This window comes from Falco naumanni, chromosome 1, assembly GCF_017639655.2.
Source record: "Falco naumanni isolate bFalNau1 chromosome 1, bFalNau1.pat, whole genome shotgun sequence".
Classification (NCBI taxonomy): Eukaryota; Metazoa; Chordata; class Aves; order Falconiformes; family Falconidae; genus Falco; species Falco naumanni.
In genome coordinates this window covers 16769570-16789270 of record NC_054054.1, presented here as the reverse complement: position 1 = coordinate 16789270, position 19701 = coordinate 16769570, and the positions used below count along the sequence as shown (strand labels likewise).

The 19701-nt window shown below is 39.6% G+C and overlaps 1 protein-coding gene across 4 annotated transcripts in view; it reads left to right on the top strand.

Moving 5' to 3' along the window:
• The window catches only part of WDFY3 (WD repeat and FYVE domain containing 3), a 185129-nt gene that overhangs the window by 51600 nt on the left and 113828 nt on the right, over nt 1-19701 (top strand). For all 4 annotated transcript variants that reach the window (XM_040582561.1, XM_040582543.1, XM_040582552.1 and 1 more), the window contains exons 3-4: nt 7956-8166; nt 14861-14984. In XM_040582561.1, coding sequence (XP_040438495.1) covers nt 7987-8166; nt 14861-14984 — 304 coding nt within the window. In that variant the 5' untranslated portion in view covers nt 7956-7986. The remainder of the gene's footprint in view (nt 1-7955; nt 8167-14860; nt 14985-19701) is intronic.

The following is a 19701-nucleotide window of genomic DNA, read 5'->3' as shown; positions in this document are numbered from 1 at the left end:
GATTTTGTAGTTATTAAAGAATTAGAAAATGCAAAGATAGGGTTATTGTCTAGACATAAGGTACACACTAGTAAGTCAGGAAAAAATAGACCATATGCAGAAGTAAAAAGCAGGACTTGATTTTCTTATTTGAACAAAATGAAGTGCAAAAACTTGATATAGCTGAAGTTCATTTTCATTTAAGTTAATAGTAAATAAGAAATACATGAATTATTAGCCTTTAGCAAGACAGCTTTCCTCCATCCCTTCAGCATAAGTCAAAAGTATCACTGTTATTTAATTGTTGCTCTTCTTTTTTCACTGAATATAAAACATTAACCTTCAAGAGGGTACAAACCACAGGAAATCTACTCTATCAGCACTTGCTATTATGTGTCATTATCATGAATAATTTGTGGGAAATGGACCTAGAAAGAAGACTGATAGTCTGGGGTTTATATCTGTATCTTTCTCACTAACCAGTTACTTAAGTTCTTCATATTTGTTGAAGTATTAAGAATTTTTATTTGCAGCTATGTCAAATCATTAAGGTCAGTCTGAGCATAAGAATAGCATTTCTAATATTGCAAGTAACAAAGGAATTGTATCTTTAAATACTCATCTGATCTGAGTTCAGAGAACAGGAAAAACCACGTCCTGAATTAGGATAGTAAGCTTTTTGCTTTCTCTTTTTTTTTTGTTGTGTCGTTTTTTTCTTTTTTATTTTTTTAAGAGATGTTAAAGCAAAAAATAACTGCATTGCATTCTCTGGTTTGGAGACTGCCTGTGAATTGGAAGAGACACCTCTGTAAGCATCTCTTCAACCTGTAGAAATAGTATTTCATTAGGTTGGCCTCTGCACTTACATTAATCTAAAAAAAGGAAGGTTAAGCCTTCAGGTGATAACATCAGGTTCCTTGAGATAAGTTTTAAAGTATTTCACTGCAAAGGAAAAAAATAACCCCACAACTCTGAAATAATAGGGCGAACTTCAAGTCCTTCCCTGCACACCTTCCTTAATTAATAATACTTTGCAGTACAAAAAGTGAAGTGGGAGTTGATGGTGTTTTTCTGTTGAGAGGATTTCTCAATGAAATAGTTCCTGTTTTAACCAGGTGACTAGCTGTTTAACAACAGAAAGGCTTAGTACAGGAATAGGCACTTTTATTACTGAGTCAGCATGCTGGCTTTGCTCCAGGCCCTGTCTTGTGGGGACTGGGCGATATTCCCCTAAGTGTGTGCGAGTTCAGTCCATCAGGGAGAGCTGATGCCTTCCTTTTCAGCAGCACAGCTTCCTTGTGCATGACTTTCTTTCTGGTTTTTTGTTTGGTGGGGGAGAGTGGGAGGAAGTGGGGTTCCTTACTCGCCCTCCTGCTGATGTTTTTGCCTACAAAGAGAATTTATTATTCCTGTTCAGTTCTAAGGGCAAATGGATATATCTAGCCTGTAACAGCTCTTTATTATTTCTTTTGAAGGCCAGAAAATGTCCTCTTTAATAGTGCATATTGATGATCATCTTTGGAACGTTAGTATTAACTTACAGAAGTAGGGAAACTTAAAATCAGGAAAGTAACAAATGTGTGTAGAGGGAAATAACAGGAGTGGAATTTACTAATGGACTTCTGTGATTCATTGTAGCAACAAGGTTTACCTTAAATTTCATTTTCCCTACATACTTGGAGCAGAGGTGTCTGCTGATGTCCTATTATAATCTGCAAAGAAAGAAGTCGATTCCTGTTTCACTGCTAAGCTGCTGATGTAATACCAACACAGTGCCTGGAGAAACACTTGCGACTGTAATTACAAAGCAGATAATTACCTAGCTGCTTATTTAAATAACACCCTTTTGGAACTAGATGCACAGCTTGGACCTATAATAGCTATTGTGAAATAAGTGTGTCTCATGCAGCTTCTGTCTGCTTGCTTTTTTTTTTTCTTCACAAATGTTTTGATAGCTCTAGTGGTATTACCCGTACATTATCATACCCTAACTTGTGTTAACGATTATGTGTATGTGTTATGTTTTTCTTGCAGTGTCTGAGCTTTGTGAGTTGTTGGTATTTTATGTAAAGTGGTTTGTGATCATTTGGCCAACAGCTTCCACTAACAGTAGAAAACACTTTAAAATACTATTTTAAAGGATGGAAGTTACCACTTGCACTAAGTCCACTGAGAATTCTTGAGAAACCTCATGTGTTCATCTTGTAGGGTTCCTGTATAAATTTAACAGAAGAGTGAAGAACTTGGTGAATAGGTTTCTATCAGAGCTGCTCAAATGGGTCAGCCTTGCTTATGCTTATGGGAAAATGTGCAGCCATCTGACAGCCAGTGAAGGAAAATGAAGGGGTTGTTTAAGTAAGGATGCTTATGCTGTGCCTTTACTGCTTGCTTCATTTCTCTTCACATGGAGACTTTTCTACTTCTGCCACTAGGAGAAAACACCAATGTGTTTTACGAGAGCAGTGTTTTTATTGTAGCTGTCTGTGCACATTTGAAATCTTCTCATCAAGTGTCTGCCTTTAGTTTAGGCCCATACAGATCATGATGATACACAACTGCCATTAATTCACCTTTATAGCTCAAGTAGCAGAAGATGGGTGCAGTGGGTTGAACTGCTTCAACGCTCCTGATAAACCGTGTACCTGTCACTGTGGGGCTGCATTGTAGAGCTTCTGCTTGCTTAGTTTGCTCTTTCAAAATAACTTCTAATTTCTTACTCAGCTAGAAAAAGCCAAAGACTCAACAGCTGGACCATCCAACTCAAAGGTTCTCAATGTGGAGTGTGCCTGCATGGACCTTCTGGGGGAAGTAACTCATCAGGGCTGTGTAGGAAAGAACATGTGCCTGCACTGGGCTGTATGTGCCAGAAGAGGGGATGCAAGGCACGGAAGAGCCTCCTCTCCTGAGAATCAGCTTCTGTCATTGCATCTTCCACAAAACCTCTGAGGTTTTTCGGATGGCTCTCTAATTGCACCCTTTGTGGGCTGGGTGTCTAACTTTGAGATCACAAGGAGAAGGATGTCAGCTAGTCTCTAAGGGATACAACGCAAGCAAGCAGAAGGATTCAAGCATCACAAGATGCCACTTAGCATTAGCTACCCTCCAAAGTTTCTTAAACTAGATATCCAGATTATTAGACACGACCAGTTTTAGTGTAAGGTGTGTGCATGTGTTTGTTCATTGTGTGTATATTGAGGCTGTCAACATGCCTGTGCTGTGAGGCAGATGTGAAAATAAGTTGGTTATTAGCTGTGAGGCATTCTGATCTGGCAGTAATCAGTGGGACAGAAGAACCCATGAGGAAGTGCATTGCTTTCGGTTTGGGTTGCAGTAACCAAGGTCTAGCATCACAGTTGGAGAGATGAAGTGGCAAAATACTGAGCAACTGCTTGTGAAGCAAGGGCTGTGTCCAGCCTGTCTGCTGAGAGAGGCAGGAGGCCCTTTGTGGGGGGACTATAGGAAGTAAGTGTGCAATTTAAGACTGTACTGTAATGAATGGTGTAAAGCCAGGCCAAATTCAAGCTCTACAAGCAATTACAAGACAGGTGTTCCCTAACTTGTGAGTTTGCTTCTCTTAAGGTGCTTTTGCTGTGCAGGGCACTTGCTTGTCACGTGGTATAAGCAAGCAGTTGTGAACTGGTGACTTGACTGTTACTGAAAATACTGGAATCCTTTCATTTTTGGCATTAAAGAGACTGCCAGGCCTTAATGCTGAATTCGAGTCATGTGGTGGTTACAGCTGACTGTAAAGACTGTGCAGATGCTTTCACTTAATAGAATGGGAAGGTCCTTTCTCCTAGGTAGTTTTTGTTTGTAGTAAAAGGTTTAGGTATACTGCTTTCTCTTTTCCAGATCTAAGCCTAAACAAAGAAAACCTCAGTCAAAATATTTACCCAGGACATAGTAGCAACATACTGCTGTCCTTTCACTCAGGGAACATGTGTAATATTCTAATGCAGTATTTCTAAGGTATTACTTTAGTGTTGTTTTTTGTTTGTTTGTTTGTTTGGTTTTTAAATGAGCTTAAACATCTCAATGTTTTCTTAGGGATAAGTAAGCTCTGTTACCGAGATTCACAATGAGGAGGCTTTTGCCTGCTGTAAACTATGAATAATCCTTCTCGTGTCTAAGATTTAGGCCTAATGCTGGAGCTCTCATAGCCCACAGCTGTCTTGTATTTCTAAATTTGTGCTGTGGTAATCAGAAAAACTATCACAGTATTCAGACTGGCAAAAGTAAATTGCAGAAATTCTTTCAGATTTGATGTAGAAGATACTGTGTATGATGTTGCATGGAGCCCATGCTAGCCTTATTTCTAACAGGGCAGAAACAGTGGGACTCAACTCTGGAATAATTCCACAAGTACTGTCTACTCTGGTTGAAATTAGTATATTGCATACATTCAAATTGATCTGCAGTGGAATTGAGGGTAGACTTTACATGATTCTGAGGGCTGAGAATAAGTGGAAAATACTGACAGAAAAAGCTGATCCGGAGGGCAGATAATATCATTGAAGAAAAGCAGCATATATTGCAAAGATCTCTATGTGTAAATGTCAGTGTTACTACCCCTGTCTTCACTTTATACAGTGCAACATGGACTTCAGCATCAAGGAAGTGAGTATTTTATAGTGAAGGATATTCCCAAAGCAGTATCTTCTAGGGAGATTTTCTTGAGTGTTGCAGGGGAGTCTTTGGGACAGAAGTCCGAAATTCTGTGGCATTGTGGTGTTCTGGTGTGGTCTTTGGGTTTTGGGTTGGCTTTTTTTGTTTTGTTTTGTTTGAATTGGAGTTCCAACTGAATTAAGTACACACATAGAATATATCAATTTTTGTAGTGTCTTTTGATTACTTCTGGAAAAAAAAGGAGTTAAATTCATTTGGATTTTACTTACACTATGTTACATCCATTCTTCCCTCTTCTCTGCCCCACCTCTTACATTGAGGTTGAATATCTGATTGTACTGGGGAACAGGCAGGAGGGACTGTGACTGTGCTGAGAAACTGAGGACTCCTTTAATTGTTCTCTGCATTTGTCATCCCTCTGGGTTAAAACTGCCTCAGTGGAGGTCATTGGATCACGTCTTGGAGAAGCTGTCCCAAGTAGGCTCCTGTTATGCTGGGAAAATTGTGTGTGACATGTATTTGGACTTCTCTGACTATAACAAAATTGTCAGAATTAGAATTACAACTGTGTGGCTGAACCAGTGCAAATTCCTGATCTAGTGTCTGCTTAGGATGAACAAAGCAATAGGATTTAAAAGAAGAATTGGCTGCGCTAGCAGAAGTCTACAGCAGTGGTGCATTCAATGGCAATATGTGTTTTAGGTGTTGGATTTAGAGTTCTCAGCATTTTATGACTCATAAAAAGAAATCTAAATTATTATCTTTAAAAGATTTATTGATTTAAAAAAGAATACTTTTTTCCCCTGCTGTTTTAGGCAGTGAGGTTTTGGCTCTTGGAGCTAAGATGTGGTATTCTGTTAGTTTACACATTATTACAGTGAGAGAAGAGTTCCCAAACTGAAGAGTTTGGGAAAAGGTGTGGGTTTCTGGAAGAAACACCTCCAGAAACTGTACTATCTCTTTTTTAACTGCGTGAATCATGCTGATTTGAAGTAGTTAGCTGTGTTATTTCTTAGGGATAATACGCTAAAAGATAACATCCAGTTCTGTCTCATTTTTCTTCAAATGTAAAAAGCCAGTGCAGATTTCCAGGATGGGCTGACAGTTGCTGGCTTGTACATTAGCTTAGTTTTTTTGATGAGTTCTCGTTTCATAAATGGATTTTTTGCATTGTACCAAAAAGTTTGTTAGCATCAGTTCCTAACTTTTCTTGCATGTTAGTTAAGTGGTGTTTTATGAACACGTTTGAGAAAGATATTTCATCCTTGGGTCAATTTTCATTGTTAATGTTTCTTATTAGTGGTTAATTATCTTTAGTTTTAAAAGTGTAGTCCTTGTTTGTAGCTGGTGTTTTCCTGGCTTTAGCATCCAGCTACTGTCTTTCCTCACAGCTTAATCTGTGGGTTTGAGTTCTTCAGTAGTGGGATGAAGTTCTTTAAGTTTCTTGCTGTGAGGCATTTTCTACCCTTGAATAATTTTTATGGCTGTTACTGACCTTTGTTCTTCCAAACACCTTTAAGCCAGGAGAGGTCGACTTCGGGGTTCTGAGGAGTATTTCATTGTTGATCTCCTTAATTTTGTATATGGAATTGAAACTGTTTCCCTTTATCCCCCTTACTACCTTCCTTTACTTGAACGTAGTTGTGAGAATAGTTCTTTTTGCCACAGTATCCAGTTGACTACATCTGTTGAGGGATTTATCTGCTCAGACCCTCTTGTGCAAGATCCTCAGTCCCATGTTCTGAGGATTTGGTCCATGTTGTTTTGAAGACTTAATACAGGACTAAATACAGACGCTATGTTGTATCCATGAGATGTTTTAAAACGTGGGCACCAGTGACATGGTAAAGCAGAACGTGGGCAAGATCAAGCAGGACTTTAGGAGCCCTGGGTGCATGAGTGAAGGGGACAGGGGCCCAAGTGATCTTCTACTTTTACCTTGCCCGTCAGAGATAGGGGTGCAGGCGGAGGTTGACACATTATGCAGATCGATGCCTGGCGTCATCACCACTGTTTTAGTTTCTGTGATCACAGGATGTTGTTCGAGGAATACAGATTACTGGGGAGAGATGGGATCTGCATACCTAGAAAAGGGAAGAGAATCTTTGCTGGCAGGTTGGCTGACTTAGTGAATCACACTTTCAACTAATGAGCTTGTGGGATGGAGTCCAAAGCCAGTACACTTGTATACTCACAAGCAGCAGGGTGGATGAGCGCATCTGCCACAGAAGAGATGAATGCACCCCAACCCTTCAAAAAGGTTCCGTGAGAAAGGTGAGAGAGTTGAGAGTCAGCCTGAAATGCTTCTATACCAATGCACGTGGCATGGCTAACAGCTGAAAGGAGCTGGAAAACTGTCATCTGACCACTGTCACTGAAACTTGGTGGGATGAATCGTGTGGTTGCATGATGCAATTGATGGCTAGAAACTGCTTAGGAGGGACAGGCAAGGGAGGAAGGGTCACAGTGTTGCCCTCTACATTAAAAAATGGATTGATTACACAGTGCTTTTTTTTGAGATGTCAATGTACAGGTCAGGAGCTTATGGGTGAAAATTAGAGACCAAGCCAATAAAGGAAACCTGATGGCTGGTGTTTACTACAGACTGTGTGTCAAGGGGAGGATGTAGGTGAAGCATTCTTACTGCAACTACAGGAAGTGTCACACTTGCAGGCCCTGATTCTGCTAGGGGACTTGAACCACCCTGACGTCCACTGGAAAAGATGATCTTTAAAGGTCCCTTCCAATCAAAAACATTCTGTGATTCTAAAACAAGTTTCTTGTGCCTCAAGAGGGAGAAGACAGAGGTGTTCTTCCGAGACCTGACAGCTGAAGTGTGAGATGAACGATAGCTCCATTGGGTAGCCTTGTCTATTTGCCATAGGGAAGTCAAGAAAAAATTAAAGCATGCCTCTGTATGACAAAGCCAATGTCTGAGAGAGTTTGAAGGTCTTGTTTGATTAGATTTTAAAGTACATAACTGGTACTGATCCTATTCTAGAATTATTTTGAGAATACTTTGCAATACGTAGATAACATTGCCGTAAACGCTGTGGAATGTGCACCAAGGAATCGTAAAAATCACTAATTGAAAGTGCTGAAGTTGTTTTGCGGTGTTTGAAGCCTGGTCAGTCATGCTTCGTGCTGAAGAGTATTGGATATTTTCCTGTTTCAAGTTGTTGGCTTTAAATCCTCCAGACATGTACTAATAAATGTCTAGCATATAAAATTAGCTAATGCTCTTAACTGCAGTGTGGTACTTACTGAGAGAGAGGGTGTTATATATTTAAAGGCTTTGATGGAATAATGCCTCAATCTGTTGTACTAAGTTCATTTTCCGTTCTGAACAGGATACAAGAGAGCTTCCAGAAGTCATTCAAGATGAATATGGTGAAGAGGATCATGGGCCGGCCACGGCAGGAGGAGTGTAGTCCTCAGGATAATGCGCTAGGCTTGATGCATCTGCGTCGCCTCTTCACAGAGCTCTGTCATCCTCCACGGCACATGACCCAGAAAGAACAAGAAGAAAAACTGTACATGATGTTGCCAGTGTTTAACAGGGTAAGCCGGAGAATCTGCAAGAGATGTTTTCTTTATTTGAATTGACTGCTCATATTTTGTATTCCCGAGGCCTGTGGTTCTAGCACAACAGAAGCTTTCTTTCTGTTGGCATCCCTTCAGTTTTCCCCTTCTCATCTCATAGTGTTGTGTTAGTGGATAAACCTGCCATTGGAGATTTCCTTCTGTTACCACTTTTTCTGAAATGCAATCCACAGTTGTCTTTAGACTGTCACAGAGCTTGCCTGTTATTAGTCATCTGATTTCCAACCTAAACTTACTTGTAGCAAGTTTATACCTGCTTGTTTGTGTGACAGTGTTGTCTTTGAGTCTAAATAGCTCTTCTCCCTTCTTTGTGTTTATTGTAGCGATGCATATTTAGAGATAACAATTACAATATCTCTTGTCAGACTTAGTTTTGCTAGGCTAGATAAGCTGAACAATTTTAATTTCCTCTTGTGATAAATTCTTAATATTTTCATCGCCCTTGTAGCCCCTTTCCTGTGTATTGAGTCTGAATCCCTTTTCTTGGACAAGGGGGATTTTGAACAAGCAATCTGTAGGGAAGATGTAGTAGCCACTTGTACAGTGCCATTCATATTTCACTGTTTCCTTGTGCTCAGGCACTGAGATTTTGTTTGGAGGCAGGACTGTGACAACTGTCAGTGGAATTAATAGGAGCGAAATCTCCTGACATCAGTCAGTTAATCTGCCACTTCAGTTTGAATAACAACTCTGGTGGTAGTTTCAGGATCTTGAAAGAGCAGTAGGTACAGATTTGACTTTCCTCTTTTTCCTGCTTTGACCTAAACCCTTGCTATTGAAGCTGCTTTTCAGTGATGGATTTGTGCTTGTATACCCTACTGTGGAGAACTGGAATCATCCAAAAACTAAAATGCAAAAACTTGATCATAAAATCAACTCAGCTTTCTCTTTCTTTAAATTGATGTTTTGCTGAAAGTGTGGCTTATGACAGTGTTAGATGTTGAATTGCTTAGATGCTTGTGCTGGTTTTGGCTGGGAAAGAGTTAGTTTTCTTCACAGTAGCTAGTATGGGGCTCTGCTTTGGATTTGTGCTGCAAATATTGTTCATGATCCGGGATGTTTTCATTATTGTTGAGCAGTGCTTACACAGAGTCAAGGCCTTTTCTACTCCTCACACCATCCCACTAGTGAGTAGGCTGGGGTTGCACAAGTAGTTGTGAGGAGATGCAGTTGGGACAGCAGATCCCAGGTGACCAAAGGGATCTATTCCATACCATACAACATCATGCTCAGCATATAAAGATGGGGGAAGAAGGAGGAAGGGGGGACATCCAGAGTGATGTTGTCTGTCTTCTCAAGTAGCCGTTAATGTATCATGGAGCCCTGTTTTCCTGGAGATGGCTGAACACCTGTCTGCCGGTGGGAAGCAGTAAATGAATTCCTTGTTTTGCTTTGCTTGCACATGTGGGTTTTGCTTTACTTATTAAACCGTCTTTATCTCAACCCACAAGTTTTCTCACTTTTACCTGATTTTCTCTCCCTCATCCCATGGGGAGGGGAGTGAGTGAGTGAACGAGCAGCTTTGTGGTGCTTAGTTGCCAGCTGGGGTTAAACCACGACAATGCTGTGTAGAAAAAATAATCCTAGTTAAGGTATAGCGTTAATAGGATTTTCAGTCTACTAGGTAGCATGCTTTAGTGGATAGATCCCCTAAATGTCATTCAGTTGCCTTAGATCTTATTCCTAGTTCTACTGCTAACCTGTTGTGTGAGTTTGAGAGAAGTAAGCTGAATTCCTCTGCTTTCTCTTTATCTGTTTGGTTTGTATGCCCTTTAGTTATGGACTTTCTTAATTTGTTTTTACAAATTAGCACAATGGAATCTTCATCTTGGCTTGAGCCTGTGAAGGTTATTTTGATGCAGTTATGCTTAAAATCTCCCCCTGGTGGTTACAGGTGGCTGATGCTTCTGAAAAAGGGACAGCTGCTTCAACACTTACTTAAGTGTAACCTATGGGTAGAGAAAATTTTTTTCCTAGCTATTGTGGTAGTTACTTGCAGCAGTATTGTATTTATGGAAATACCAATTGGTGATATAACTGGATTTAAGAAAACGTAGTTCAGCAATGCACTATTTCCATACAGTCTTTCCTTAAACTTTCATGAAGACTTCAGAGATAAAGAAGAACAGTTAAATTTTGTGTTGTTTCTCCTTTTTCACTTTTCCCTTTCTTTCTTGCTATGCTTTTTTTTTTCCTCTCCTTTACACTGCTTATTGACTTTGTCCTAATTCTCAGTCCTTCCACTTGATCCTGTTGAAGCCTAGTTGTGGTTGCCTTAGGTCTTTGCACCATTTGTGTCCTTTCACTGTCCTTCATTCAGCTGGTGTGTTGAAGCATTCCGAAAAATGAATCGGTGGCCCCAAATTTTCTTCTTGCTCCATCAAAATCAGCCCTCACCTAACTAGTCTCAGGTACCATTTATAATCCTTGAAAAGATGAGTGGTTTCTGTGATTTCCATCTGTATGAATACATCTTGGCTACTCTTTTCTCCTGGGTTCCAGCTTTTGCCTTGTTTGTTGTAGGTTTTTTGCTTCCCCAGGTTCCCCATGTCTCTCTTCTATTCTTTACAGAATCCATCTGATTTTGTGGATGGGCTTTTTTTCCCTTCTCTGAATCCTAGAGACTCTCTTGTTCCCTCCTTTACTGAGGTGAACTTGGTGCTGAAGACATGCGTTCTGTGTTTGTCAAATGTTTTGCTTTTATATCCTACCTGTGGTTATTTCTCTTCCTCTTCCCTCTTGTTTTGTTGTTTAATTTTAACATCATTGTCCTCAAACTGACTGTTTTTACTCTGTGACCTTCTTGGAGTTGTCCTTCTTGACAGTTGCTGGATTTTGTCACTTCAGTTTCCAGCCTCTAAAATCTGAGTTGTAGTTTGGCACATGGAGGGAAGGATGTATTGTCTGTGCTCTTTTACTTCCATTCTTGCAGTCCTTGATAATCATTATCAGTCATCAATAAACTGTTAGTGTAGCACAAACAGAAAGGATTTCTCTTGGTCAGCCAGATCTCATCTGTCCCAGTTACAGGGGAATTTTTTTCCTTGCATGTGTGTCTTCCCGTGTTCAAGAGGCTGAGCAGTTGTGATGTCATCTGTTTATTTATACTTTCACAGCTTACCTTTTTACATTCCTGGTTAATGCCACCTTCTTTTGAGGCTTACATATAGAGTAATATATAGTGTGACTTCTTTGGCTTATCTAGTTTTGTTTCTTCTAGACTGTCAGCTGTCTGTGGTACAGCTTGTTTTGGAACAATCCTGCTAGCTTAGTAACTGAGTCAGAGTAAGACAAACTCTGAAATTTATTGGAATAAAAAATAGAACAAGAGGAATATTTAGTCTTCTGAAGGGTCTTATATGACGTTTTCAGTGGGAGACATGGTAAATCTTGGTTCACTCTAAATTCTGAGGTTATTTTCCTCTGAGACTATACTTTTACTGACAGAAAACACTAAAACATTGCTAGAAGTTTTGTTTGAAAAATATTATTGTTTCTCAAAGATAGCCATTAGCTGCAAATGTTTTAAGCTATCAGTTAATAACTTCATTAAAATTCAGACTCTGAATTCCTCAGTTACTTTGCGTAGTTATCTCTCTCCTGTTGGACAGGTTTAAGTGAGTTTGAGTACTTGTGTTGACTGCCTTGAGTGAAGTCCATAATGGTGTACCATAGAAACATTATCTGTTACAAGATCGGGATGTCTGTTTTAGGAGGAGAAAACTCCAAATAAATTGTTGAGCTCAGATCAAGACTTCTGTACCGCACCTTAATATGTGCTTCAGAATTCTGTTGTACAGAGTAGTGAGCTGTTGGAAGTGGTAATTGTGTGTCTTTGGCTGGAAGTAGGGAGTGTGTGTGTGTGTGTGTGTGTAAAATCCAGGAAAAAGTTCTAGAAGAAGTGTGATTTTTACTGAATGCAGATATACAGAGTGAGGAAGGTAAGTGTGCTTCCCATAGGCATCCAAGTGGCCAGCAACAGGCAGCCAGTTAAATAACCTGTGTATCCACGAGCTTGAGGCTTTCTTGCTTAACCATGTAGGAGTTTGCGTGTATGTTTAGTTTTTTTCCTTCCTTCAGAAGTATCTGAAGTTTTGTGTGAAATGCAGTTCAGTTTTCTTCCTGACATTTTGAGGATTATTAACAGTAAATCCAGAGGAGCTAAAGCATTCTTAACTTTGGTTTATAGATACAGCATGTCTCAAACATGCTACAGTTTAAACCATCTTGCTATTTCTGGTAATGAATGGGTTTACAGACCATTTCTGTTTCCTCATTGTTCAGGGAGGCTTGTGAAATGATGAATCACATAGTAATGGAAAGCTAAATCAGTGCATAATTAACAAAAGATTAGCCCTCTGGAAGAGCACTCAAAAGGCTCCTTTCAGAGTTTGATGCATTTGTGGAAGCATTGCTCTACTGTCACAGTAGTAATGCTTTTGCAGTATATGAAAAAAGTGGATGGAATGATGAAGAGGCTGGTTTTGAGTAAATGGTTTACATTTTCTTGAAAGAACCTTGCTCTTCCTTATTAAAAAGATGATTTACTGGTAAAATGTTTCATATCCTATTCCTGGGTTTTACTACAGCCTTTAGTCAAATAATATATCAATATCCAATGCAGATGCTTGTTCTACATAGCACAGACTTGGTTATGGGGCAGCTAATTAAAATCCCATCACCTCAGTCAGCCTTTTACTGTAATTTTGATCTCTGCATTTCTTGGGATCTGCTGACGACTCTAGGCAAGCTTGGGACAGGTAACAGGGTTATTAGTTTTTCCTCTTTATTGGTCTGAGTGAAACCTTTAAACGGTTAATGATGGCGAGATGCTCTGCCAGTGTGTGTTCTGAAAGTCTAGATAATCTTGCTTAGGTTGTACCAGCTAATGTGCAAGCCTCGAGGCCCTCTTCACATCTTATAGCCTTGTGGAAGTTAGGCTCTCGGATGAACTGGGAGTTGATGCAGACGACTGCAGAAGGAGGTCTTGTGAAGAGTTTAGGGAGATCTAGGTTGTCTGTACTGGGAATGTTACAACCTTTGTAATCCAAACGAGGGGTGTTTTTCTTGGTCTGCTGAAAACAGTTCTGCCTATGATGTCTAGACTCCTGTTTGCTTGCTTTATTGATAATGGTGGTTGAAATTTCCTGTATGAGAAATGCTTATTTTTTTTGGTGAAAAATATTTTTATTGTGAAGAAACAGAGTGTTGAATTTCAGTGTTGTATTTCTAGCTCTATTTCATCATGACTTTGCAATGCGAGTAGGCAGGAAAAATATTTATGGCTCTCCTGTAATGTGCCAGAGCAACTGATATTAAGGGGAGTAAGGAGTCAAACTTAGACAAAGGTTATTCTGTCTTCTGCCTTTTAAGTTTTCTTCAGTGCGTTTGGGGTTCCAAGGTAAGTTGGTGCTACAGTTATCTTGGATCCCTGTTGGCTGTAATACTGTGGATTTCACTGGATGTCCCTTGACTTAAGTGACCTCAAGTATGTCAGCAGCTCAGTTGTAATAATATAACTGGGTCACCCAGGGAAAGGAAACAAGGGTGAAGCAGCTGCTGAGTCCAAATAATTTGTACTGCTGTAGATCACATCCTCTTTCTGAGAAGCAAATATAATATGTTGAACTAAAGTTTTATTAGAAAAATACTGGGTTTTTTTACACTGGCTCATTGTGACACTCCTGCAGGTTATGTACATAGCCTTGAGGGAGAAAATGTAAATGAGCAGAGAAGTGTTTTGACTGTTTAGGTATTTAGCAGGCTATTCTGTTTTTTTCAGCACCGACAATTCGGATTGCATGCTGTGTTTGATAATTAATATTGTGGTTTAACTGCGACCATTTTAGTCAAGTGTGGATGGAGACTTCTTTTTGTGTGCAGTCTTGAATAAACAGTAAATTACCTCAACAACTAGCTAATCCATTTTGAGCTAATGTCATGTTCCATAGCTTAGTGCCATGCCACAGAGTTAACAAATTTCTCCCTGTTTAATGTGATTCAATAAATGATTTAATAACCAAATTAATGTTTAATCGTGAATTAAGTGACGATTTATAAAAAAAGATAATCCCTAGTAACTACCGCTGTTATGTTCAGGAGGAGCTCAAGAGAGGACAGTAAGGCCTTGGGATGCCAGCAGTGTGGGAGGCTTCCTGTTGTTGTCAGTTTATTGAGGGAAGACTTAACAGGGCAGTTCTACTTCCTAGTCCTTTCTAGAAGATTTTACACACATCATTCTGTACCTGCAGTTCGCCCCTGTGAGACGTTTAGGCCCAGGAAATAGTAAAGGAGTTGCTCTTAAAAACAGAACTCCAGTAGGAGAATTTGCTCTGTTACCTAGTCTTTACCCACTTACGTGCAATCTCAGTCTTTTGAGGCTCTGGGGTTTTCATCTTGCAAGAAAACTTATGATTCCCTTTTCCCTCTTCGTTCATCAGATCTTACCTCCCTGAATGATGGCTTAATTCCAACTATGAATATATCTTACAGCATGCACTGTGAAAACCAGCACAGTGATGAATACCGCAGCAGGAAAACAAAAACTTGTTATCTCCATGGTAATACTCCTTCTTTGCAAAGGAAGGTGGTAGTTCATAGTGATCCTTGTAAAGTGAATGACTTTTTGATACATCCATTTTTCTCGTTTTAGGTGTTTGGAAATGCTCCTCCAAGTACAATGACAGAAAAATTTTCTGATCTTCTGCAGTTTACTACTCAAGTGTCACGATTGATGGTGACTGAAATTCGACGGAGAGCATCAAATAAGTCCACAGGTATTGCATGGGGCATAAGTTGGGGCTTTGAGATGTGCATCGCCAATTTCAGATCAGTCAGGATACTATGAGCTGCCATCCAAGCCAACTGTGCAGGCTCAGAAATGGAATTCTGCGCAGCGGAAACAAATTGTCTTCCATTTCTTTGGGCTGAGAGAGGAGGAGGCTAGAGTTTTCCTTCCTTGGTTACGGAGAAAGCAGAGTTCCACAAACTTGACAATGCATCAGAGGGAGAGGAGTGAGCTAAATTGCATTACCTTCTAGTAGAAGGAGACCAAGAACACGTTGCTATGTCTTGCCTAAGGTGCCTGTTTGCGGTGTGTTTTGCAACTTGCATATATTAGCATTCCAAAAACATGCTTCCAGGCCAACAGCTACCTTAAAATGCTAGTAAGATGTGAAAGTACTGCAAGTCCCACATCAGGACCAACACCACCAGCTCTAGAAAAATATTAGTGGACCTGTCTTTTGCTCTGTTTATTAAATGTCAGGATGAGATTTGGTTCTGTTGAACCCTGCATGTTTCAGAACCTGACTACATTTGGGCAATTGCGTAACAGAAGACAATGCACCAAGAAGGCATGTTTCATTAGCTTTCCTCTTTGATTTCCTCTTCTGAAGACAAGCACTTCTGGGAAGTATCAAACTTTTGTCTACTAGATAATTAAGATCTGTGCTGGCTTCTCAACTTGGATTTAGTGGTAAATAAGGAAATAGTGGGCTGGAAAAGGCTGTGCAAATTATTACGCATGAAATCAGGAGTCACAAACTGTGCCAATTACAATTTCTTTCCATTTTAAGTAAAGTGACTAACAGTGAAACAGTCCAGATGGCTAAACAGATATCATAGACAAAACCTGTTCTTTATGGGTAAACAGGCACAAAATGTCTTTCTCTTTAGGTATTTGGTGGAAATGAATGTCCAACAGCCGTGCTGGGAGAATGGTGGTGTTCATTTGACCTTTTTTTCTGGGGAACATCTGTTACGCCTGCTAGTCAGTTGGATTCTGCTAAGAATGGCCATTTTTGTGTTTATTACTTAAGCTATACCTCTGCTTGTTGCTTCAAGATAATCCAGTTGTTATCCTTGAAACCTCACAAGTCAGAGGTAGACCGTGGTGGTGGGTTTTGGGAGTTTTCTTGTTTTCTACTCACGTGGAAACTTAACCACAATGACTTAAAAGGCATTTAGTACTCTTCTAAACTATTATGTAGTGAGTGCCAAGGTTGATTTTAAAATGGAAGGCAGTAATTTTTCCTCTGTTATCAAGATTGTTATTAAGTCTGTCAGTAAACCCTTTTCAGAACTTACTTTAGAAGGCCTTATAGGTCCGTGTTCTGCGGTTGCTTTGTGACTCTTGGTGGGACCAGCAAGTTGCGGTTTGCTGTCCAGAAATGGCCAATTAACCAACTGTCAAAACTCATAGTTTGCAGACTTGCGTGTCAAAACTGTTTAGAGCTAGATACACCTTTCCTGCAAGACTGAAAAAAATAATAGAAATTATTGGCTTTTTAGAATACACTTTATGTTAAAGACACAATATTGTATCTATGGTTTGTGGAGGCACTTGGATTTTTTTTTTTTTTTACAACTTCCATTATTTTTGTGTACCAAACAAAAAGATACAGCATATCTTAATAGCTATTAACAGGTAATTATATCTCCTAGCACATTTTTAAAAGCGAAAAACTTCAGTAAAATCTATATGCAGGAAATGTCTCTGGTAATATCCAGGTGCAGATTCCTGGTGGTGTGAAGTGCTCTGTTTAAGTCAACAAAACTGCTGAGCTTGTTTTAAAGGCAAGCCTTCCATACAAATGTTATCAGAAGTCAGCTTTAGATAGTTAATGAAAGGGAAGAAATTTTACAAGAACTTGTTTTCTTACAAAGAGATGAATACAGTATTTTATAGTTGGGAATGTGGTATGGTAAAATCTTACCTGTTGCTGTGTTAGGGTTTGTGTGTTTGTTTTTTTTTTTCCCTCCCTCTCATAATGGAGCACAGGACAATTTTTTCATCAGGCCTTTGAATATTTATGTTAATAGCTATGTGAGTAATGCCATTATGGAAGCATATCTCAGTTATTCTTGGCAGACTGTAGTAGTTTTCTCAGAACAGCATTCCCTGATTCAGTAGTAACTATGTCAGGATCCTATCTTAAGTAGGATGTTCAAGTACAGTTTCAGCTGCCTGATTTTTCTAGTATGTATGTAACCTTGGAGTAAGAAAAATGAAGCAGCTAAAACTGAGTTGTGGTAATTTGCAGGTGACAGCAATAACCATATCTGTGCATAGTTTCCCTTGCCCTGGGGTACCTAGTCTGTTTTAGAAGATGGTGTGGTCATGGGTGAGATAGCTCTATATACTTGACATTTTTAGCTGTCAGATTTTCCACAAATAAATCCAATTTCATGTCTGAATTGATCAAAGAAGTTGTGGTAGTACCATGCTAAAATATATGTTCCAACTGCTATTCCTAATGTAGTCTCAGTTCAGAAATGAACATTTCTTCTGTAAGCAAGTGCATCTGGCTCAGGGATGAAAAAGATAGACTTCTTAAAAAAGGGACAAGGACAGCTGGAATCTTGGTAGAATAAATGTGTCTGCTAATGACTACTTTGGCTACTGATGCTGGAAGGGAAGCAACACTTATATTTCATATATTTTTCAAAGGACATAACCTGGATGCAATTGGTTCCTCTGTGATTTTGCAAATACCTCAACAGCATGTCCTAGAGTGTTTGGCACATCATCACAATTTAGACCCAATACAAAGATAAGCATGCAGCAGGGAAGGTTAGTTCGGGCAGTCCCTCTAGCATGGACAGTGGGACTTGTGTGCCATTTCAAGGTAACTAGCCAGGCTGGTTCACGGTGGAGTGTGGTCCCCGAAATCCTCTATGAGGGAGTGGCTGGTGTGCAGGTAGGTGCGAGAGCTTATCTCTCTGTGCCACAGGTGCCATGAGCTGAATAGCCTGGGATCTTTGGGTTTATCATTTCAGTGAGTACCTGTACTTTGTATATAGGAAATCCCAAGTAATGAATAGTTTCATATTGCAAACTTAAAGGTAAGTGCATAAAGCTGCCTTCCCCAGATGGAACTGTGAACCCATGTAACGGAGCGGTGAGTTCCCAACTGCAGTCACTAACAAACAGAAAATAAGAAACAGGGCAAGTACAGAGTAAATCTTTCTCTTTCACTCTTAACAATTTCTTGTATTTCAGCAGTTGAGGGTGTGTAAACCTGTGATTTGGTACCCTGTAGTGGTTATTCCATGTTTACTAAAATTTGTTTCCAACTCAGTCCTATGTCATCTGCATCTCAAGTGCACCAAAAGGCATACTGACAGCTCCCATTATTTAATGCATTAGGATGTATAAAAACTTGATATTACAGTGAGATTCAGAATGATTTCCAATGGGCAGTCCTGCAACCTGGGAGGTCCTTCCCGAGTCAGAATATGAGTAAGTGTTTGTGGGGACAATCTATGAAACGTGTGCAGAAGGGTAGGAAGTTGAAGAATGAGAAAGCAAAACAGTTCATCACAAGTCTGGGACATTTTAACCTCCTTTTGAGGTCCATGTCAAAAGTTGTTTGATATTTTTTTTTCTTATTTTTATTTCATGTGTGCTAGTCTGTGTAGTTAATTTTAGTTGTGTCTTGCTTCAGTAATTTCAGTCAACATTTCATCCAGTATTTGCAATATTCTCTGTATGTATTTGTCTCAGTGTTTGCTATTTAATGCTAATTTTACTTTTTACCATACCTCTGGACTGTTCAGCTAATCCCTCCTTCCTCCAGAAACAACATTTCCAGTTACTCTTTATACCCTCTGAATGTTGTGGTGGTTTGGGTTTTTGGGTTTGGCTGTTTTTTTGCTTTTTTTGTGTGTTCCCACTCCCCCCCCCCCCCCCCCCCCCCCCCCCCCCCCCCCCCTTCCTTCTTTCTTTTCATCTTAATGTCACTGATTTACTCAAACTGTTTCACCAGTGAAAATGCTTCTAACAGATCTGCTGGAAGACTGTCATTATCTCATCTTCAAACCACTTTGGGAGACCAAATTGAACATTTATCATCATGTTTAACCATGGCAGAAAACCACATCAGTGGTTTGTATTTGGCCTCTGACAATGCCTACCTTTATTCTTTACAAAATTCCATTGACCTGCAAACTCTGCTTGTATTATTAATTTCTATTTCTGTCGTATCAGCAGAACTAATTTTGTTTCTCTTAAATACACAAGAGTTAGTGTTATTTGTTCAAGTGTATCTTGTGTTTTGGGTAAGTTTTACCAATGGTAGTTAAGGACACTTCTTATCTTCTACTAGTAAGTAGCCTTTTGGGCTCCTCCCATGGTGGTCTGAAGTTTTCCTGATAATGTTACTTTCCCTGTCTGCTTCTCTTTGAAGAGTTGAGACTATTTCTTGCTAAAATAAGTGGACTCAGGGGCTGCTTTCAGACTTTTTTTGTACATTGGTTAACTTTTCTGCTGAGAAGAGATTATGCTGGAAATAATCTCACACGCTGTGACTACACGTCTCGTTTCATTATATGTTTTTCCTCCTGTGGGTGACTATGCTTTACAAGGTGATTCTGTCCTGAATTTATTGAAATTGCTTGAAAGGAAAGTAGTGTCTTATCAGCTATTCATAGCAGCCATTGATCAGAACTGACTCCTGATATCTGGTTACTTTTAGTTAACTTTCAATTTAT